The 20405-nt window shown below is 42.3% G+C and overlaps 1 protein-coding gene across 1 annotated transcript; it reads right to left on the bottom strand.

Annotated features, from left to right (window-relative positions):
* Window positions 1-1573: 1573 nt before the first annotated feature.
* ATP6V1B2 (ATPase H+ transporting V1 subunit B2) lies at window positions 1574-19469 on the bottom strand. Its single transcript, XM_054017930.1, has 14 exons — window positions 19324-19469; window positions 13107-13162; window positions 12080-12178; window positions 11244-11337; window positions 11042-11119; window positions 9916-10055; window positions 9384-9485; window positions 8284-8381; window positions 7655-7778; window positions 6750-6900; window positions 5218-5300; window positions 4352-4456; window positions 3556-3685; window positions 1574-3433 (listed from the first exon to the last, which is right to left on the bottom strand). The coding sequence occupies exons 1-14, from the start codon at window positions 19457-19459 to the stop codon at window positions 3291-3293; spliced, it is 1539 nt and encodes a 512-aa protein (XP_053873905.1). The 5' UTR covers window positions 19460-19469; the 3' UTR covers window positions 1574-3290.
* Between the last annotated feature and the right edge of the window lie 936 nt (window positions 19470-20405).

Below are 20405 nucleotides of genomic sequence, written 5' to 3'. Positions count from 1 at the left end.
TTGCCTTTGGGATAGTGTACTCCCATAATGGGGTAAAGTAAGTGAATTGGGTATGTGGGGTTGTAGTCATGTTGGTCACACTATTAGAGAAACAAGGTGGGTGAGGTATTTTCTTAGCCCAACTTCTGTTAGTCAGAGACAAGCTTTTGAGCTACACAGAGCTGGAGATTTCAATGAGACAAGGTGGGTGAGGCATTGTAGTGTCAGGACAGTTTTGGTGACATGCTAAAGTGCGGGGTTTTTTCCTCCTCCAGAGGCAGGTTTGTATCAATTGTGGGGCATGTAACACTAGCTCAATTCCACTCTATGGCCTTCTCTATATTTTCCCCACCGGCAGCAGCAACAATGGGGATACTATGGCAGAGCACAAGCAGCTCCTGCTGTTTTACCCACCCTGCCATCTAGACCAGCACTCCCAGCAGTGGAAGTGTTGGGGGGAGAAGGGTAGAGACCAACTTATTTGCTAGCACAACCCTCCACCTTTTGTTAATACAGCAGCAGAGCCCTGTAGACATGTAACAGAAGACACCTACCATACAAATTTGAGTAGAGACCTCAGAAAATGCTCACAATGAAATCTGAAGGAAAGGCTTATACTGAACTTTGGTATCTGTCCTACCTTTATTCTGAGAAGAAACTGTCATGAGACAAATTATTTGCATTAGTGGAGAGCCATGAAGAAACCATAGTAATTGACTAGTGCTTGGCTCTGTGCACAGACCCAAGATGATCCAGGCAATTTTCAGAGCAGGTTTGGTTGTGATCCTGCCACTGGAAGAAAGCTAGGTGGTTGCTACCCCCTACTCCTTGCCATCTCCTCTCCCCTCTGTTAGATGTTGTCAGGAACCCAGCACCATAATATATGCTTCTCAGGAGGTCTGTACTTCTGTAATATTTTCCATTTTCATAAAACAATCATCAGTTCAAAAGCCACTATGAATGTTGGTAACTGAAGCTAATTCATTGACTGTATCTTATTCCCTTTTGAAGAAATGGCAGAAGAGATTTGGCCTTGGTTGCACAGGAAGATCCAGGAATAGAACCAGGGTCTGCCTAGTCCCATTCCTCTCCCCCTTACCATAAAACCAACCTCACACTCTAAGCTTCCAGTGTATTTCAGAAACTGGAAGATGGGCTCATGGCTATATGAGAGCACTGAGTCACTACAGCTAATACTGGGGACAGTTAGTCTTAAGTCTACACCTTAGACATGGTAATTATCCAAGTTTCAATGTCCACTGTTACATGTTTGTAGAATTAAAGATTTAATCCAGGGATAAATGTCCTCTAGGTGCAGAGCTATTTTTTGCCAATGCCTCTTTATGCACCAGTACCACCCCCATAACTGTAGTTGGGAAATGAAGGAGATGTGTGCAGGATCAGGTCTCATGTAAAATTTGCCTGCAAATGTTAGGAAGATTTGCTACAATTTTAACCAGTAGGTCTCAAGTTTTGTAGTTTAGCATAGCGGATGTGTGTGTAAAATGGTTTCACTGGAATTGGGAGATATTCCTGCTGTCTATTCCAAATGACTTCACAGGAAAGCATCTTTTCACTATAGAGCCACTGAGACTTGATTTCTTCAACATTTATTTTTCATATTTAACTTATTCAGATATCACATTTTCTACATTAAAATATTCTCATGCTAACACCTTCCCATTCCCCCCTCCCCAAGAAAAATAGAATTGATACAGCTTTAAGATGGAATGCACTAAAGAAACTGCTATTGCACCCGAGTTACGGAGACCAAACAATAGAAAGTTAGACCTGCACAGGACAGAGCTGCAGGGCAACATCAGGGACAAGTTGAAGTCAGGGTATTCGGCACAGTTTAAACCATGTTACACCTCTGAGTTTAACACCTGTCTAGGCAGGTACTAACGTGGTTTGCAACTCATGCATGGATAGACAAAACAACTTGAACTGACCAGATTAGCCTGGAAATGGAAAGCAAATAAGGAACTCTAAAACCCTCTCTGCAGTGGGCTTTGAACCTGATTTAAAGTAATTCCAAGCATGGAGATACTGGCTGGGTTAGGAGTGTTTTGGAAACACTTAACTGTTTGGCTGGATCTAAACTGGCTAGCCAAATCCATATTTGGAAGGGTGATTTAAACCAAAGTTAAAACATGGTTTAAGGCCCAATGTCATCCAGAGAATGATTTAACACAGAATTCAAAATATCCTTTCATAGGTACCAAGAGTTGCCTTCTGCCCCTCTGCATCATTTAGTCCAAGACTTCTAAATTACAAAATTAACTGGGGCCCCCCACAACACTACCAATACAATTGTATCTGGAGGACCTGGTATAAGGTTGTCTCCTATAATGGGATAACAGTTCAGTTTTGTACTGAGGAGAGTTTGAAGCTTTGGACAGTCTACAGTGTTGTACTATCAGGCGTTTGCATGATTTGGGACAGCACTGGGCCTTTTCACATTTGTGATTTCTATATTTCAGGGAGTGGAATGGTTGGAGTAAGTTTCCTGCTTCTCCACCTTTTCCAAGGGGCAGTTCAACAGGTTGATTGACTCCCTAGTCCAAGATAAGGACAAAACCTATGATCCTCATATAGAGACCTACTGCTTTGGATCTCTGAAGAGGTAGGAATCTTGCTGTGCTATTTGGAAAGCATTATTTGTGCAAATGTTGCAACTTCATATATGCATAACTCTGGGGACAGCAGCAAAATGATCAAGGATCCCACAGCTCTAATTAAAGCCAACAGTGAATTGTGTTCTGGTATCAGATGTACACTGCCATGTAGCCAACTTTCCTCTTGCTAGTCTGTCCATCCATCACAATAGCAGGTCAGCACAGAGTGCCATCTGTTCTAGGCAACAGCACAGCAGCAGCACATGATCAGGCTGAATGCAGATGCTCTGGGCAAGAGGGGGGCTACCACTTGCTCCTTGGCTCCCCCTAAATAACTAGTTATATTTGTTCCTGGTTTAGAGACCAAGTGCAGCTTCTGGTAATCCCTCTCCTGAGATGATTTAAAGGAAGTCAGTCTAGAAGACATAATTATAGTAACTGCAATTACATACATCTACAAAGATAGGTGACTTTGAAGCTTCTTCCCCTCAGGAAATTTTACCAAAACCACTGAAGATCCAGGATTTGGAAAGAGATATTTTAAATTCTTATCAGCTTAACACATCAGGAACACTGGCACAACATGTCACTTATTCTTGGTTTTAATTACAGGAGTGACAAGTAAACACCAACACATGAAAGAGGAAAATAAACAGCCTTTCACAGAGTACAGAGCTAGAGATGAAGCCGTGGCTAGTGCTTTGCAGTGGAGTCTCGAGGATAGAACTCTGCCAGGGTGCTCTGAGGAATTCTCTTTAGCATCTCTTTGGGGAAGATTCGCAGAAGCTGCCAGCCAATGTCCAGGGTCTCATAAACAGTGCGATTTTCATAAGGACCTGAAGAGGTAAGAGACTAAATTATGGGAGCAGCTCAGAGGTCCGTGTCAAAGACAAGACCTGGTCACTCCATGGTTTGAGTGCCTTGCAGAGCATGTCCCATATACTTTAGACATACTTACCCTGAGCTATGAAGTTCCTTTCAAACTTCTGCAGAAACTCCAGATAAAGAAGATCATCTGAGCTAAGAGCTTCCTCACCAACTACAGCCTTCATAGCTTGCACATCCTTTCCAATAGCATAGCAGGCATACTAGAAGGGAGGGGAAAACAGGGGAGAAAGCAAGATCATGAGGCGTTTGACCTATGTTACAAGGAGTGCCGTACAGAACCAACAGTGTACTGGGTGGATAGGACAACAGAATTTGGGGCTTTTATTCCAGAGTCTTTGATTTTAAAGAGAGCTGAGGGATGGGGGAGCAAGAAACAGCATGACATGGCTCAGACACGACAGTTTTGGGTGCAGTGTCAGAGCCTTAGAGTAAGTTACTTAAGGAACAAAAACTTAAGTTGACTAACTGTATATACAGCATCTGCTGGATAATATGACACACTGCACAAAATACATCAACAGGGTGGTTGGTGTGGAAAGATAAAGCAGCATTTGGCACAATGAGCCTGGAAAGAACTCCACAGACTATTTATTGGTACATTAAGAGCCTACATATTGTCTGTGCACAAAGCCTAGTAACTGAAAAGGGCTTGTAGCAGCAGACCAGATGGGAGGAGTCTGTCACTTATAGAACAGATTTGTACAAAGGCTATCAGTGGACTACAGCAGAATCTCAGCTTTAAGGTGTGAAGCGGCTTCAGATTTGAAAGTGCTAGCCAGTCTGATCCTTTTCAGGGTGCTTGACGGACGCAGCACAGGTGTATGTACAGCTCAATACAGATTCCACATAAGAAAGGTAATGCATACCAGCTGGTTGGACACATCTGAATGGTCCTTCCTGGTCATACCCTCTCCAATAGCAGACTTCATCAGTCGAGACAAGGAGGGTAACACATTAATAGGTGGGTAAATCTTTGGGAGGAGAAAAGAAAGTTAATGGATAACACTGAAAAAAACATGTGGAAGCTCAACATTATTGGTTAGTTACATGAAAGTTTTCTTCCTACATGTACCCTACAATCTGTTCATAGTATAGAGACTTGAGAGAAAGTTGGTGACATTCACACTACTGTTCAAAAAGCCAGTAGCCTGGTATCTGCTGCTTCTAGCACTTCGATGTATTCAGTGTTAGTTTGCATGTACCAGCACCAAAAATTCATAAATATGGTTTCTGCAACTTTGTATTAATTCAGATACAAACCACTTCCTAAGAGCTAGCTCATGAAGATAAAAGTTCTCCTGAGAATGGAAAGAAATAGCACAACCTGGAAAGTCTGAGAAGTGGTCATTTTGGACTGGCCCTCAAGTTCAAGAGGGGATTTGTAAGGAAGGGATTTGTAAACCTACAAAGAGGATCTTTGTAATCTGTTATCTTGCTAAGTTTACTTTGCAATGAAGTCAGAGTGGACAGCTTACACATGGCAAGTAATTCAGACACTCAGTTCTATTAAACAGGCAATTGCTTTTAGACCTACAGTCTTCAATCTATGGCATCTTCTCCCCCAGGGCTGCCTACTTCTAAAGAGGAGGACCTGCAACCTCAACCAGACCAGTATTATAAAAGTCCTTCCTCCAATATCTTTTGTCAGAAGAAAAACCAGCCAATAGTTAGTTTTAGTCTGCATTCTTCTAAGAACTTTGCATGTAAGATTGCTCAGAGGTGTGGTACCTACTTGTCTGTTGTGCAGCTGCCTATCCACGTAGATCTGCCCCTCAGTAATGTATCCAGTCAAGTCAGGGATGGGATGAGTAATATCTGCAAGAGGAAGTGGTTTTATGTTAAGTTTTCAGACCCTGCTTTTTATATTAATGCCAGCCAAAGCCACTGATGTGTCAGCTTTATAAAAGCTGTCTGAATAGCATATTTTACTTTAAATACCATAATAATCTAATGTAATTAGTATGCCATTTAAAATGCCTTGAAGCTAATTCAAATACTGCACATAAGGAAGCAGAGGATGACAAAACAGTCTTAACTAGGTAGAAATACATCCACTAAGGAAAGGGACGAAAGGACTTGATAAAAGCCACCAATAGGCTTGTTAAACCAATGTAAGGGGCATTTTAAAATCCTAGTCAGCACTGCCATTACTAGAAACAATGCAATGCATTATTACAGGGACAGTCTGTTCTGTACGTCATCTTGAAATTGCTAGTTACCCAATTGCCGGACACATGCAGTTGCTTTACCATGCAAAAGATTGAAAGGGAAAGTCATCTCACCTTTGTGCCTCACTGCCCATTTGATAGATGGTATGATACTTCATATACCTCAAGAGTGAGGAGAACTAAAGTATTTTATATGCGAGATGCTATTGTGCATATTTTTTTTCCTCAAAACTCTGAGGTGATCCAATGCTCTTAATACATGATCTCTCCAACTGGTTCTCGAGGATGCTGAAATTAGAGTACTTCTAACTCTTTGAAACATCTCTTGAGCCTGATGGGATTTGGCCTGACCATATAAGAGCACTAGAAACAAAGTGGATGAAGTAATACCTTGTACTGGACCAACTTCTGTTGGTGCAAGACAAGCTTTTGTGCTTACACAGAGCTCTTCGGGTCTTCAGAGCGGTGCATAAATTCAAAAGCTTGTCTCTTTCAAGAACAGAAGTGGATCCAATAAAAGATATTGCCTCACACCTTGTCTAATATCCTGAGACCAACACAGCTACAATACTGCACACACAGATTAGCACCTCAGCTGTATGACAGATCTGATTCCTTTGAGAGGTTATATGTTGCACAATAGGATGGACACGTTTTTACTGTTAAGGTACAGCTTCTCTTCTTGGCCAACACTGAGGTTGCAGATCTTTATCCAAAGTCTAAAGGAGCTCCAGTACCCAATAAGGGGGAGGAACTTAATGATTGTAGAATCTCAGGCATTGGAGATTAAGAGCAGGTTGGACAGACTTGTTGTAGATGGTCTAGATAATGCTTGGTCCTGCCTTGAGTGCAGAGGACTGGACTAGAAGACCTCTTGAGGTCCCTTCCAGTCCTATGATTAAAACTAGCAACTCCAGCCTCCTGACTGGTATGAATCAGGCATCATGTGATTATCCTCAATCAATACCCTCCCATGGAATGCACACAGCAATAGCGCTAAAACATCCAAGAACTACATGACACAAGTAAGTGATGTTACATGCCCATATGTGAAAAGCAGATCTATTCCCAGGGAAAAGCAATGGCCAGGACTCACCATCATTGGGCATAGTAAGAATAGGAATCTGAGTAATGGAGCCATTCCTGCCTTCCACACGTCCAGCTCGCTCATATATAGTGGCCAAGTCAGTGTACATGTAACCAGGGAAGCCACGTCGGCCAGGCACTTCCTCTCTAGCTGCTGAAACCTGCAGGCAATTCAGGCAAAGTTACTCAAAGCTCATCACAGAGTTCAGGCACAACCACGACAAAGTCCACTACTGCATCCAATAAAGTTATATTAATAATTAACAGGACCTGCCACATGGTGGTGCCAAAATACAGCTATTCAAATCCTCTACAAGAGAGCACCCACAAGCCAGGCATGAAGATCATTCCCTGTGTAAAACAGATCCTGTAATGCTGATCAGAAATTGACTGCAAGGTTAACAAGGAACTACTGAACCAGTCTCCACTACAAATGAATTATATATCCAGGCAGACAAGCCAATTTTGCAATGCTTTATGACACAGTTCTGGCTAGTTTCAGAAGCCTGAGAAATGCAGAAGTAGCTTAACCTTGCATGCAAACACCAGTAATTTTTATACATTTTCCCACTAGAGCTATAAGCAACTGGATAAATTAGTTTTGAAACAGGAGATTCCTGTGCACTGTTATTTCTGACCCAGCCCACGTTACATGTGTCTGGTTTAACATGGAATGTGGAAAGTCAGCGGTATGTACTGTCCATGCCTGGATCTAGACTAATTTGTTAGGAATAACTTAAAACCTGACAGACTAGCTTTTTTTAAATGAATTATGTATCCTTCTCAAGAAGGACTGAAGAACAGCTAGATGTTTCCTGAATAAATTACTCATTTTATGCTCCCAGTAGATCTCAGCCCTTTTTGGAGGATGCCTAAAAAGGCAGACACATTTATCTGCTAAACAGGAACAAGTACCTCTCGTAGAGCTTCGGCATAGGAGCTCATATCCGTCAGAATGACCAGTACATGCTTCTCACACTGATAGGCCAAGAACTCAGCGGTGGTTAGAGCAAGTCGAGGGGTGATAATACGCTCAATGCTGAAAGGACAGAATGGCATGTTCAACACTACCCAGTACTTTGAAGTTACAACTGCCTATACTGAACAGCACAACTCAAAAGTAAGAGGGGAAACAGGTTAGGAGCCCTGTGAACCTTCAATATACTAATTGGAATGCACATAATTAGTGTCCAGGTCTATAGTATCTCAGAGCCTACTGTCACTAACACAAGATATTTGACAAGCCAGTAATGTGACTTCTTTTAAGGACAATGGAACAGATGTCTCGGAGTGTTGTGGAAGCTCCTTCACTGGAGGCTTTCAAAAGAAGGCTGGATAGGCATCTGTCTTGAATAGTTTAGACAACAATCCTGCATCTTGGCAGGAGGTTAGACTAGATTACCATTATGTTCCCTTCTAACCCTATGATTCTAAAGTTCTCAAAACCAATTTCCAGCAGCTTTTGGACACCATAGTGACATGTTTTCCAGTGCACCAGTTCTCCACATTTCTGGCTGGGAAAAACAGCCATTTTACCTACTTACGTTGGATCATTGGCCAAGTTCAAGAACAGACACACGTTGTCCATGGAGCCATTTTCCTCAAAGTCAGATTTGAAGAACCGAGCCGTTTCCATGTTCACCTAAACCACAATATCAAGTAGTCATTTGCAAACAGGGAAACTGTTTTAAATAACTTACTTTATATAATCGGAATTTAAAGATTGGTTCAGAGCTGGTGCAAGCCTTTAGTATCTATACTACCAGCCCATCCTTTCAGTCAACCTGTGACTAAGAATAAAGTTGGACAGTCTATCCATAGTGCAATATATTGTCAAAGGAATCAGCGCTCAGGACCAAATGTGGTAGGAGGGGTAGAGATGAAATCTCTTGCCTTACTCTCATGACCAAGCCTAGTCAGGTGAAGACAATTGTCAACCGAGGGAAAGGAACATGCAACAATCCTCTGACAGTCAGATGTCCTGCACAACTCCAGAGAGATCTAGCTTGGATGCATGTGCATTGTCATCCTACCATTCAAGTAACTGTGATATTGCTCTTTAGAAAGCACTGTCCCAAGAAGAATTTGGAGTGAGACCAAAATGACGACAACAATTCTGCCTCCACCTAATCTGAGAACGTGACAATGCAATGACACTACAAAACAGATGCATAATATGTTAAGAAACAGAGCGTTTAGATTTCTCAGCAGGATGGCTTGCTACAGACAGCAACAGAATATCCTGATACATTAAAGTTTCCCCTTCAATTGTGGTAGGAGTTGCAATCTGAGCAATTTACACAGTTAACTAAGTTTTTAAAAAGGCAGTGCTTAGGATCATTTAAAATGTTCTCCTCTTGTGTTCCAATTACAATGGAATCACCTATTCTTACAGATACCATTCTACTCCATGAAGCATTCTCCCATCAGACTTTGACAGGTAGACTTATCAGCCTGGATAATAGTATTGCTTTTACAACAGCATAGTACAGACTGACCTAAAATGTGACTAGTACCTCTAAAAAATTATGTTCTCATAATTCCAGTGAAATAGCAAACTGGATTGATTGATCAATCTTATTCAGTTCTGAAAGTATTGGAAAGAAACCACTTTTATGATGTACCTAAGCATAATGGTACTTACACCCATAGCAGCAAACACAATGGCGAAGTTATCTTCACTGTAGTCCATCACATCTTTGGATTTCTTCACTAAGCCAGCCTGGCGACATATCTGAGCCGCAATCTGAGAGGAATGCAGAAGGAGCTGCATAAGTCTACTGTAGTAAGTTGCACATTTGTTTATCTACTGTACAGACTAACTCAGGGAATAAATCACTTTTTGACAGGGATAAATACAAATGGTCTCCCAGAACTTTGCTCTGAGGCCAAAAGCAAGAGAAAACGGCCAGCAGAAAACTGGTGCTAGAATAGGAAGATTATGTAATATCTGGCCAATCATTATTTGAGAAGCAGCATCTTGAGAGAGCAGGACTTACTCTGTTTTAAAGCTTTGTGTCAATTTGTGCATATTTTACACACACAAATATTCTTAGCGTCTCCCCACTTGTAACATCACATAGCTCATTTATTTTAAGTTCTTTGCACTGCAGAACTGAATGTCTTCAGCAGCTAGTTTTTCCCCAAGGCTGTCAGAGCTCCATTAAAGCACCCACCTCATTATGGGGCAAACCAGCAGCAGAGAATATGGGAATTTTCTGTCCTCTGGCAATGCTGTTCATGCCATCTATTGCAGAAATGCCAGTCTGAATCATCTCTTCTGGGTAGATTCGACACTGAGGATTGATTGGTTGACCTATTGTATTTTCACAGAGAAGCCACCACATTATTTATCTAACTTTAACAATGCATAGATTAATAAAGGTTTCAAGGCAAGGTTTTAAAATAAGGCTACAAAAATGCACCGCATTTAGAACCACAGACACTTTAGCTCACCAGACACACTTGGTTCTAGTTTGAACTTAGTCCATTGACTTTTTTTATTGGTCATGAGATCATTTATCAGTTTGGCATTTTATATGCATGCAGACAAAAAGGATAGGATACAGTCATCCTACTCCTTGGAGGGAAATTAACACCCTCTTATCTTTGGGGGAACATTACCACAAGCCTATTATAGTTAGCACTATTAAGCCACTTTAATCAAAGCACTCTCCCTAATTAAGAACTGCCATGCATTACTGCAGGAAAAAAACAGACCACTTGCCCTGTGGGCCCATCTTAACAGTTTATGAACAACTTCCTGATGAGTTACTGGGCACTCAGTACTTTGTATGCCTTCTGCATGATTTTAGGGCTATTGTTTCATTTGCAGAGGCCTCTGAAAAGTGGCTTGTCACTGCCTTTTGTGTAGAGTACATAAGGGAATTCAAGTCAAAAGTCAGCCTCTTGCTTCCTGCCAGAAATGGGTACCATGAATAGTTTTTGAACCAGAGGTTCAAACTGAAAGGAAGCTTACTCTTTATATCTGTGCAGCTTCAGAGCACCCCTGATCTGCTCTCTGCTTCAGCCAATCGACAGATTAACTGAATTGTCTCAAACCTTCTGGTTTGGGAGAGGATGCATAGAGGCCATCTCTGTCATCCCACTTTCCTCTATTTCTCTGGCATCACTAGTGATTTACTCAGTAAAGTTCTAAATACTCTTCAGCAAGCCACTGTTTTCATTTATGCTGCCAATTAGCATTCATATGTTCAGTTACAAGCCTGTCACTAAGATTACTCAAAAGCAGAAAGCAAGATTCATGCTACCAGAAACCAAAACAGATTAAAAAAAACATACCCATAATGTCCAAGTAATCTTCAGCCAAGACAATGGGACCTCTGTCAATAGGTTTTCCTGATCCATTAAATACACGACCTGCAAAAACAGTAACAAGATTATGATATGAACAGGACAGTAGTTACCTAGTTGTTTTCCCATCTGCAGTAGTATTACATGAAAATAAATCTGTTCAATCCAAAGAGCAAGATCTAGTGCATACCAAGCATATCCTCAGATACTGGGGTTCGGAGAATATCCCCAGTAAATTCACAAGATGTTTTCTTAGCGTCAATACCCGAAGTTCCCTCAAATACCTGCAATATATCAGAAGAGACCCCAGGTGAAATGGATAAATGTTCCTTTAGTATAGGTAGATAAAAACATTGTGCAAAGAGTTATAACAGATGGGATGGAAATATACAGGGTCAGTGATTCTCTAACACAACAAGCAATGGATTAACCAACAAGCAGCAAAAGCAAGGTAGACCTGTGTAATAAAGGAATTTCCAAGACCATTTAGAAACTGTTCATTTGTACAGGTATGTATAGAAAGCAGCATTGTATAAAAATATATTTTACACATGACCTGTAAAAAGAAGTTGCCAAGAATGCCAGTGGCTATCAGGGATCACGTCTTTAAAATTTAAGATAATTTTCTTCTGCCTACACAGTAAAGCTCTTCAGCTAAGTAGGAATACAGTGGTAACTATTAACAGCTGTTTTGAGAACTACACAGAGCTGTGTCTCAAATGCATTGTAAAGCTTCAGTGTATCTACATTGTGGTGGTACATGTTGCATGGAGAAGATGGAGTATGACTCTTGCCTTATGTCTACAAGACCCTATTGTGATTAGACGTTTACTTAATTTTTAAACAAAAGCAAAAACTGAATGTTACTCAGGTCCACCCACTAATTATTTCCACGTGTTTTTTGCATTTATAGTAAGTTTTGACTCAAGAAAGTTAAAAAGACTTTAGATTTGCCATAGCCCAGACTGATGCCCACTAAGGAAAAGTCTTTACAGTGAACTAGTAAAGTTCAGTGCACTAGTTTACCTGAACTACAGCTTTAGAGCCGCTGACTTCTAAAACCTGCCCACTTCTCTTTGTGCCATCAGGAAGTGTCAAGTGGACAATCTCTGCATACCTAGGAAACTAATGCAGAAAAAAATCTGTAAGACAGTGGGAAAAAGTTAAAATCCACAAACTAGAGTTACTACATTATCCATAACAGACTTAACAGAGCTCAAGACAAAAAGCTACCATATCTTTTACGGAATTCACAGTCAAAGGGAAACACCAAGGCAGTTAAGGTTTACTGACAAAAATGTAGCTATTTTTATGATGAGCTCCTTAATCTGAGCAGTAGATTTAGGAAGCTGGCAAGCAAAAATAAAACTTGTCTAAAGACAGCCTGAAACTGTTCTCTTGAGAAGAGTCTTCGTATTCTCGAACTTATTTGAAGCCATATGCCATTAGTCAAGCACAACAGAGATCCATGTTAAAGAGAAGCCAAGAACTCTAGAAAGGGAAAATTGTCTACCACAAGCAACACCAATAACCCCTGCAATCCTCCTATGAAACAGAAATACCCCTTCCCTTCTAACTCCCCCCAAATATTTGATAAACATATGCTAAAATTGTTTCCTTTTGTTCATGTATCCAATACCATGCACCAAGTACTTCACAAGATTTGAACCATTAACATTAAATTTGAGTTTGATAAAAAAGAATATTCATTAGAGTTTAGACTGTTCAACTGTAGCATCCGTTTCCCCACTTCTCTTCAAACGCAGAAGTATGAAAAGCACTGTTGCAGTCTTATAGTCCTTTCCATTTCACCCACAGGACATTCTTTCCAACTAGGGTGCCTGACAGCCTGTCCCAATGTCCTGAAGCATTCTCTGCAGCAAAATTTGGCATTTAGCTCTGAGTGTTGAGAATATAAACAAGATCTTGTGTTTAAACTAGATCACAGGACCCAAGGAATGCAGAGCTAAAGACTCTTCAAATGTGTGTCTAAATCACAAGCCAGCTTTCCTGCATCTCACTCAAAAGAAGATTTCATTAGAATAATTTTTACCTTAACTTGATCCAAGATTACCAGTGGACCATTAACTCCTGATACAGTTTTATATGCTGAAATATAAAAGGTGCAAGTCAGACAATATATTAAAATCAGCATAAGCATTCTATGCTGAATAAGTAGTAGAACGCCCACTTTGCAATGTCTGGGGATCTAATCTCCTCTGAATCTGTGCGACCTTCCATATTTAGTGGAAGCTATGTGAACAGAACAGCAAGTGCCATTACCTGGTAGTGGTGATTCTGTAACCAGCATTCTTTTATTTGAGTCCCTACTTGACCAATAATCTCAAGTGGTATTGCAGGACGCTGTAGCATTGGAGAGGCCACTTATGACCAGAGAAAAGCCATGAGTTCAGAGATGTAAACCTACATAATATGGTCAAATTTAAACAGAAAACTATCTAGATGCCCTGTTCTTTCCATCGGATACAGTTCAATTCCCTATCTATCCTAAACTATTGTGTAATAGTACTGCATGCAGTGAATTAACTGCCATTTTAATTCATCAGAAAGGTAATCAATGTGATGCATACAAACATTTTATCAATTGGGAAAAGTCTGTAACAGATAAATACTATACAATTAATTGCAAAACCTTAAAAAGTTACTGATAGCAACCTTTGAAGTATAGGATAAGGAAAGGGAATGGTATGATGGGATAGCCTAAATTTTGGCAATTAATTGATCTTTGATTATTAGCGGTAAATATGCCCAATGGCCTGTGATGGGATGTTAGATGGGGTGGGATCTGAGTTACTACAGATAATTCTTTCCTAGGTGCTGGCTGGTGAGTCTTGCCCACATGCTCAGGGTTTAGCTGATCACCATATTTGGGGTCCTGAAGGAATTTTCCTCCAGGGCAGATTGGCAGAGGCTCTGGAGGTTTTTTGCCTTCCTCTGCAGCGTGGGGCATGGGTCACTTGCTGGAGGATTCTCTGCACCTTGAGGTCTTTAAACCACCATTTGAGGACTTCAATAACTCAGACATAAGTTAGGGGTTTATTACGGGAGTGGGAGGGTGAGATTCTGTGCCCTGCGTTGTGCAGGAGGTCAGACTAGATGATCATAATGGTCCCTTCTGACCTTAAAGTCTAGGAGTCTATGAATCTATAAGGGCAGTAGTAACTCACTGAGTGTTTGTCTTTTAACAGAGATCAAAGCAACAAGCAAACACTATATGCCATTATCGCAAGTCTCAATCTAATAGTCATCTTTAACAAGAGCAGTAAAGTATCCTGCTTAGTGATGTCAAAATACACCCAAAAAATTCTGCATTACATTTAGTTTAATTTACACTCAGATGTGACCAGATGAGGAATCTCACTTGCTCAAAAGCTGCTGATCCTCAGAGCACCTACAATGCATTTGGGAAACATTTTCCAGCATACCATGCCAACTGCTGCTGGAAGGGAACCTTTCAGCACCATCTCATGAGAAGCTAAGGGACTGCACCATGAAAGATGGTGTTTCACTTTAGTCAGTAATCCAGAAATTACATAGTATTTACCACAGCTCATTTAAGGGGCACTGTCTCAAGTCTGAGTAGAACCATGCACAGATGTCTGAAGTCAATGTTTTAGACAAACAGAGTAGGTCTACACTAAAAACACTGCATCAGAGCAGCTGCACAAATGCAGCTGTAGCACTTAAGTGAGGAAACGCAGATGGGGTAGGTAATCCACTTCCCCAAGAGGCAGTAGCTATGTCAAGAGACGCTCTCCTGTTAACATAGCGCAGCCGACAAGGGTTTAAGGTCGGTGTAACTAAGTTGCTCAGGGGTTTGGATATTTCACAGCTACTTCTGAACATTCCGGTGAGCACTAAACATTGACTCATGGGACTGTGGCATAAGATGAGCCCAACACTTTACAGGATGGGTTTTATTATTCACTTTGTAACTGGCACATCTTTTTGGTAGTAAGACATTACTATTAATGTGTAGAACATAACTTTGCACACGCTGACAATAGGAAATGACTTTCCAATCATGATTACGGTTATTCCACTAGAACCCTTATTACTCCCAAACAGAGCACCAGCGTCTGTGTTTAAGCTTAGCCTCACTTGATCTGTGAATACAGGAAGTGTTTGAGAGCCACAAGGCTCCTCTACCAGGGTCACAAGGGAAGACTAAGCAAGCGAGTAATCATTAATCAGTTACCACGGGGGAAAAGGATGAGCAAGTTGAGCTATTTCTAGATTGGGAAAACAGACTAATATGACCAAGAAAAGAATGTTACCAGGAGCCATTAGTCTTAGGGAAAGATCACAAATCCCATGTGGATACAAACAGGCTATGAAGACCTGGAAATACAGCGTAGGCCAGACAATGTGAGAGTTTAGTACACACTGAAAGATGTGTACCTAAATCATGTTTTCTGTATTATGTCAACAGTGTGATATTTATAGTGTTAACAAAGGTAACAAGAGTTTGCTGATGAACAAGCATAATAGTATAATCTTGAAAGCTTTTAACCTGGAGATGAAACAAATCAGACACTATACTATGTAAGTAGCTTATAGGAGCCATTCTATTACATCTGGATGAGAAGTCTAGCTCTATCTTTTTTACTTACAAGGAAATGTTTCATTTGTCCCAAGTTAGACACTTTGCGTTTCTCTGAACCGAACACTTCTCATTCTTGTTATGAGAATTAGAACTATTCAGTGTTTGTACCCAATGTGAATGGCACTTTAAAAAAAAATCTGGGTGAGGGTGGAGCCAGACATTTGCAAAAACAGGAGAGAACTATATTGAGCAACATTACATTTTAACTTGTGACAGTCTTGTCAGCACTTCCTCACTGATCCAGGGTGAAAAGCTCCCTTCCTAACATTGTCCATCAGTGAGATACCAGAGTCATTACATTCAACAGCATCAAATCAATTGGTATCACACAAGCAGCTTGGCATGCTGACTCCAAATCCCTGTTTTCAATAACATTTTAGCCATTCCAATGATGAGGTAGGTGGGTCACAATCAAATCTCAATGTAATATTTTACATATATAAAGACCCTTCTATCTCAAAGGATTCCAAAGTGTTACAAGCTATATACATACCGCACAAAAAATGCAGCCACATATGTGGTATAAAGCAGACAGCAAGTGCCCAGCAACAGAGGAAGGGTCACTCTGGGGGGAAAAATGCTGAAAAATCCATGCTGATTGATACATGACCAAGGGATCTTTATTGTCCATGCAGAGCAGACATACACTTAATTTTTAGAAAGTTTGTCCAAGAAAGACATTAAACTGCATGCAATTCTACCTTAGAAAGACAGAGCTAAGTTGATTAAGTTCAACCCCCAGGAAATAGAACAGGTGTTCCAAACATCCATGCTCAAACCACTAAACCACCCCATCTGGCTGTATCTTGGGCTTCCATGTCCTGTTCCCTTCTACTTTTGGATGAAGATGATTTTGTATGACTTTTGGGTCCACAGTTACTGATCTGGACTTCAGACTCAATTGAAATACTCAAAAAAGGAAAGGCAAAGAGGTTACTTATCTACATAGTCAGAAAATTCATGTTACTTAAGTATACAGGCTCTTTCACAGAGTTACTTAATCACACAACTTCAACTGATCTAAATCAAGAGTTCTAGCAAAAACACTGCTCCAATCAGTTTTGGCCTTCCTCATACCCACACTGCAGTAAAGGATTTAGAACTGTGAAATAACTGCCTAGTAGAATCACTATTTCCCCTTTTCCTCAACTTTCACAATTACAACAGTTTTAATGTACAAAATCACATACCTCCCCGCAATTTCACCTCACACTATTTACAGTAATATGTCCAGTTTCTGCCAGAAAACTGATCTGCGTCATGCAGGGAAATACAAACTAGTGTATAACTAGCAACTAGATGTATCCAAAATTTGACTACTATTAGCACAAAATTAAGTCAGTAGTCATACCAATTACATTGAAGAAACTCCAGCTTCTGTATCCAGTAAAACATATGAGCTTATAGCAGTTGAGTCAATTCTATTTATGAAGAGCTTGTCAGAACCAAAGAAAAATATTCAAGTGTCCTTACTGATTTTGAATTAAGAATGAGTGTTTAACTTAGGGCATAACTGCACTACAAATTTAAGTCAACCTATGTTAGATCGACTTGCAACCAACACAGTAATTACTACATGGCTGAGGTCCATACTACCCTCCTTCTGTCAGTGGTGTGTCTCCTCACTAGGAGCACTTCCTCCAACTGAAGAGGGGCAGCATTGGGGGCTGAAAGCCAGGGTTCTCAGCTCTGTTCAGCTCCCCATTGGGAGCCCAGCTGACACCCAGGCTTCTTGTTTCTCTGAAGCAGGGACAGCTGTCCAGGCTTCTCACCTCCTTGAGCAGAGGGGCCAAGGTGGGAGCAGACAGGCTCTGGAGCCCACCACCAGCCTAGGCTTTCTTGTCAATTTCATGGCTCCAGCATGGAGTTGTGAAATTGACAAGAAATATAGCCAACAGCCAAAGTAAGTAATGCAGTGTGTACAGGGACATTGTGTCCCCCTAACTTCACCAAGGTAAGCCCTACGCCTCTCACAAAGGTGGAGTTATGTCGGTGTATCAGGGTATCTACACCGTAAATTTACTGTAGAGTTTGGATAAATAAGTCACTTAAAAATATAAAGAAAACTGCAGTCATGATTAGCTATTAAGTTATATAACTCCTGCTCCAAACCACATTTAATACTTGTCCATATGTGTTAAAAGTCCTTTATTGTATGATACAGCTTGCATATCTATGTAGTCAGTTTCACACTCCTATTAAGCTGCAGTGTAATCACATGACCTTGAAACAGATCAGGAACAGATTAGTCAACCCATAGGAAGAGCGATGTTTCACAATCCCTTATTGTCCTTTACTCAAGTAAAAATCAGGACAATTAATACTCCATAAGAATACCTACCATCACACCAGTTTAAGGATACTAACTAAGAGCAATATCCACCATCTGCCTGTTATAGAACCATTCCTGTTGAAATGGAAACTGGAATTTGTCAGCAGCCATATTCTGCACACAGAATGCTCCTGGTGTGGGTAACACTGCATAACCCCTATTGATGCTACTTCAAGGGGTTGTGCCCAGTAAATGTAGCCAACAACACAATCTTTTCCAATAGCCTCTATATCTTATAATTTTCATTTCATGGCTCATCCATGCCAAGAGACCCATGTGGTAATATTACAAGGAAAAGCCATTACTTGTGCAAAGAAGCCAGATAAAGCCCTCCAACTTTCCTAATTGTCTATATGGAGTAAGTGCTCTGTCCCAAATAACAATCTGTACAGCTTTATCACAGACAGAGGAAGTCAACTCTACTATGCTGATAAACACCCAAAAGGTGGTAATCTCAGGGGGCTGCTCCCCAAATCCAGTCCCATCCACAAGGCACACCCAACTTCTGACTCTTATTCCTACACTATGCAAACCCAGACCCTGGAACTAACAGAGCAAGTGTACTCTGTGATACAGACCTACACTGGAGCCAAGCTGGTCTATTTCCACCCAGTGGACGCTCAAGCCCAAGACACTGGTCTGGGGAGAAGAGATGGGTCAGATGACAGGACAAGAGATGGCTTGGAAGTACTGGGACCAGTGGGCACAGAGAGGGACTACAGCAGTAAGAATGGTCTGGGTACAGGGACAGAGGAGCAGATAAGGGCACCCCAGCCAAGGGGAACAGGACAGCACCAACAGACATGTGTGTGTGTGTGTGTGTGTGTGTCTAATGGACAAGAAAAATGGGGGAGCTCTCTGCTCTGAAATGTAGGAACAGGGGCTCAGGCCTAACCCACCTGCCTGGGATGGAGGGCGCATTAGCAATCAGAGCCTGGGTTAGGGATGCAGAGGTCACGAGGAACCAGGCCCAGCCTCTTATCCCCCCCACACACCTGGAGTGCAGTAGGGTCCCCCTCAAACCAGCCTCTTGCCCCCCCCCACACCCCGACCCAGCCTCTTCTCCTCCCCCCCCCCCGGCCCTGGGGTACGATGGGGCTCCCTCCCCCCCCCCGGCCCATCCTCACCCCCCACCCCGCCGCTCACCCCCCGGCCCAACCTCTGCCCCCCCCCGCCTGGGGTACCGATAGCCCCCCCCGGCCCATCCTCACCCCCCTCGCCGCCCCCCCCCCGGCCCAGTCTCTGCCCCCCAGGTGTCTCTGTACGGGGAGCCGGGGCCCGGGTAGGGTCTCGGCGCGGCCTGGGACTCACTCAGTCGGGGCTGGGAGATGTAGTCCCGGTTGGCCGCCGCCGCCTGTTCCCGTGCGGCGGCCGCGCCGCTGTTGCCCCCGGACAGCTCGGACACGGCCCCGTTCACCATCCCCCGAATCGCCCGCAGCGCCGCCATCTTGTCTCCGTCTGAGCCCCGCTGCGCCACTGCGCAGGCGCTGATATACCCTCTCCCTCCCCCGCCGCCGTGCGCGCCGCCGAGACCCGGAACTGGCGGACGGAGGGGGGGAGGGAGGCGCGCGACCGCCAGGGGCTGGGGAGCTAGCCAGGGTCCTGGAATCGTGGGGAGAGTGGGAGAATGGAGAGGACGGGAAAGGGAAAGAACGAAAGAACGAAAGAACGAAAAAGTTTTCAGTGGAGCTGGTTGGGGAGAAAGGGAACACATGTATTGCATTTTTTTTAAATCTCCAGAATGATGTTTTTTCCCCCCTTCTTTTTCCTAAACTTCAAAAATGTGTCTGTTTTGAACTCTGCCCCTCTCCTGTAGTAAGCATCCTCAGGGGTGCGGCTGACACCACTGCCTGGCAGAGGCTCCCCCATAGCCTCCCAGCACCTTTAGGGAATGTTCCCCGAGAGGGAAGGCTATACTGCACCTTGCTTAGTTCCACCATTGCTCCTAGTCACACACCCCTTGACCCAGCCTTGAGCAACTCTTGCTTCTGCTCAGTATTTTCTGGAAACACCTGTAGAAAATAGACTCTGGTGTACAGCAGATTGCCGTGACTCCTCTTCAGGTCTTTCAAAATGCTGTATGACTCTGATTGTGGCACTTCACAGCACAGCTATGCCAAGAGAACAGTCATAGCTGAGAGTGTAGCATTCAGAAGTTATGTGTACATTTGTGTGAATGTAGCTTTTTTTAATGTCAGAGCTGAATAGAATGCCAGGGTTATATTTTCCAGCATCCTGTCCCTGTTGGAACTCTGCTGGAGAGGACACAGAGACTCTGCTTTGGTCATCAGGAGACGGATTTAGCAGAATATGGTGCTCCTGGAAGATATTTCAACAAGCTGTGTGTGTGTGTGTGTGTGTGTGTGTGTGTGTTTGCATTCTGACAAAAGTTT

Source organism: Malaclemys terrapin, chromosome 2 (genome assembly GCF_027887155.1).
Source record: "Malaclemys terrapin pileata isolate rMalTer1 chromosome 2, rMalTer1.hap1, whole genome shotgun sequence".
In the NCBI taxonomy this organism is placed as follows: domain Eukaryota; kingdom Metazoa; phylum Chordata; order Testudines; family Emydidae; genus Malaclemys; species Malaclemys terrapin.
This window is presented reverse-complemented; position numbering and strand designations above follow the sequence as displayed.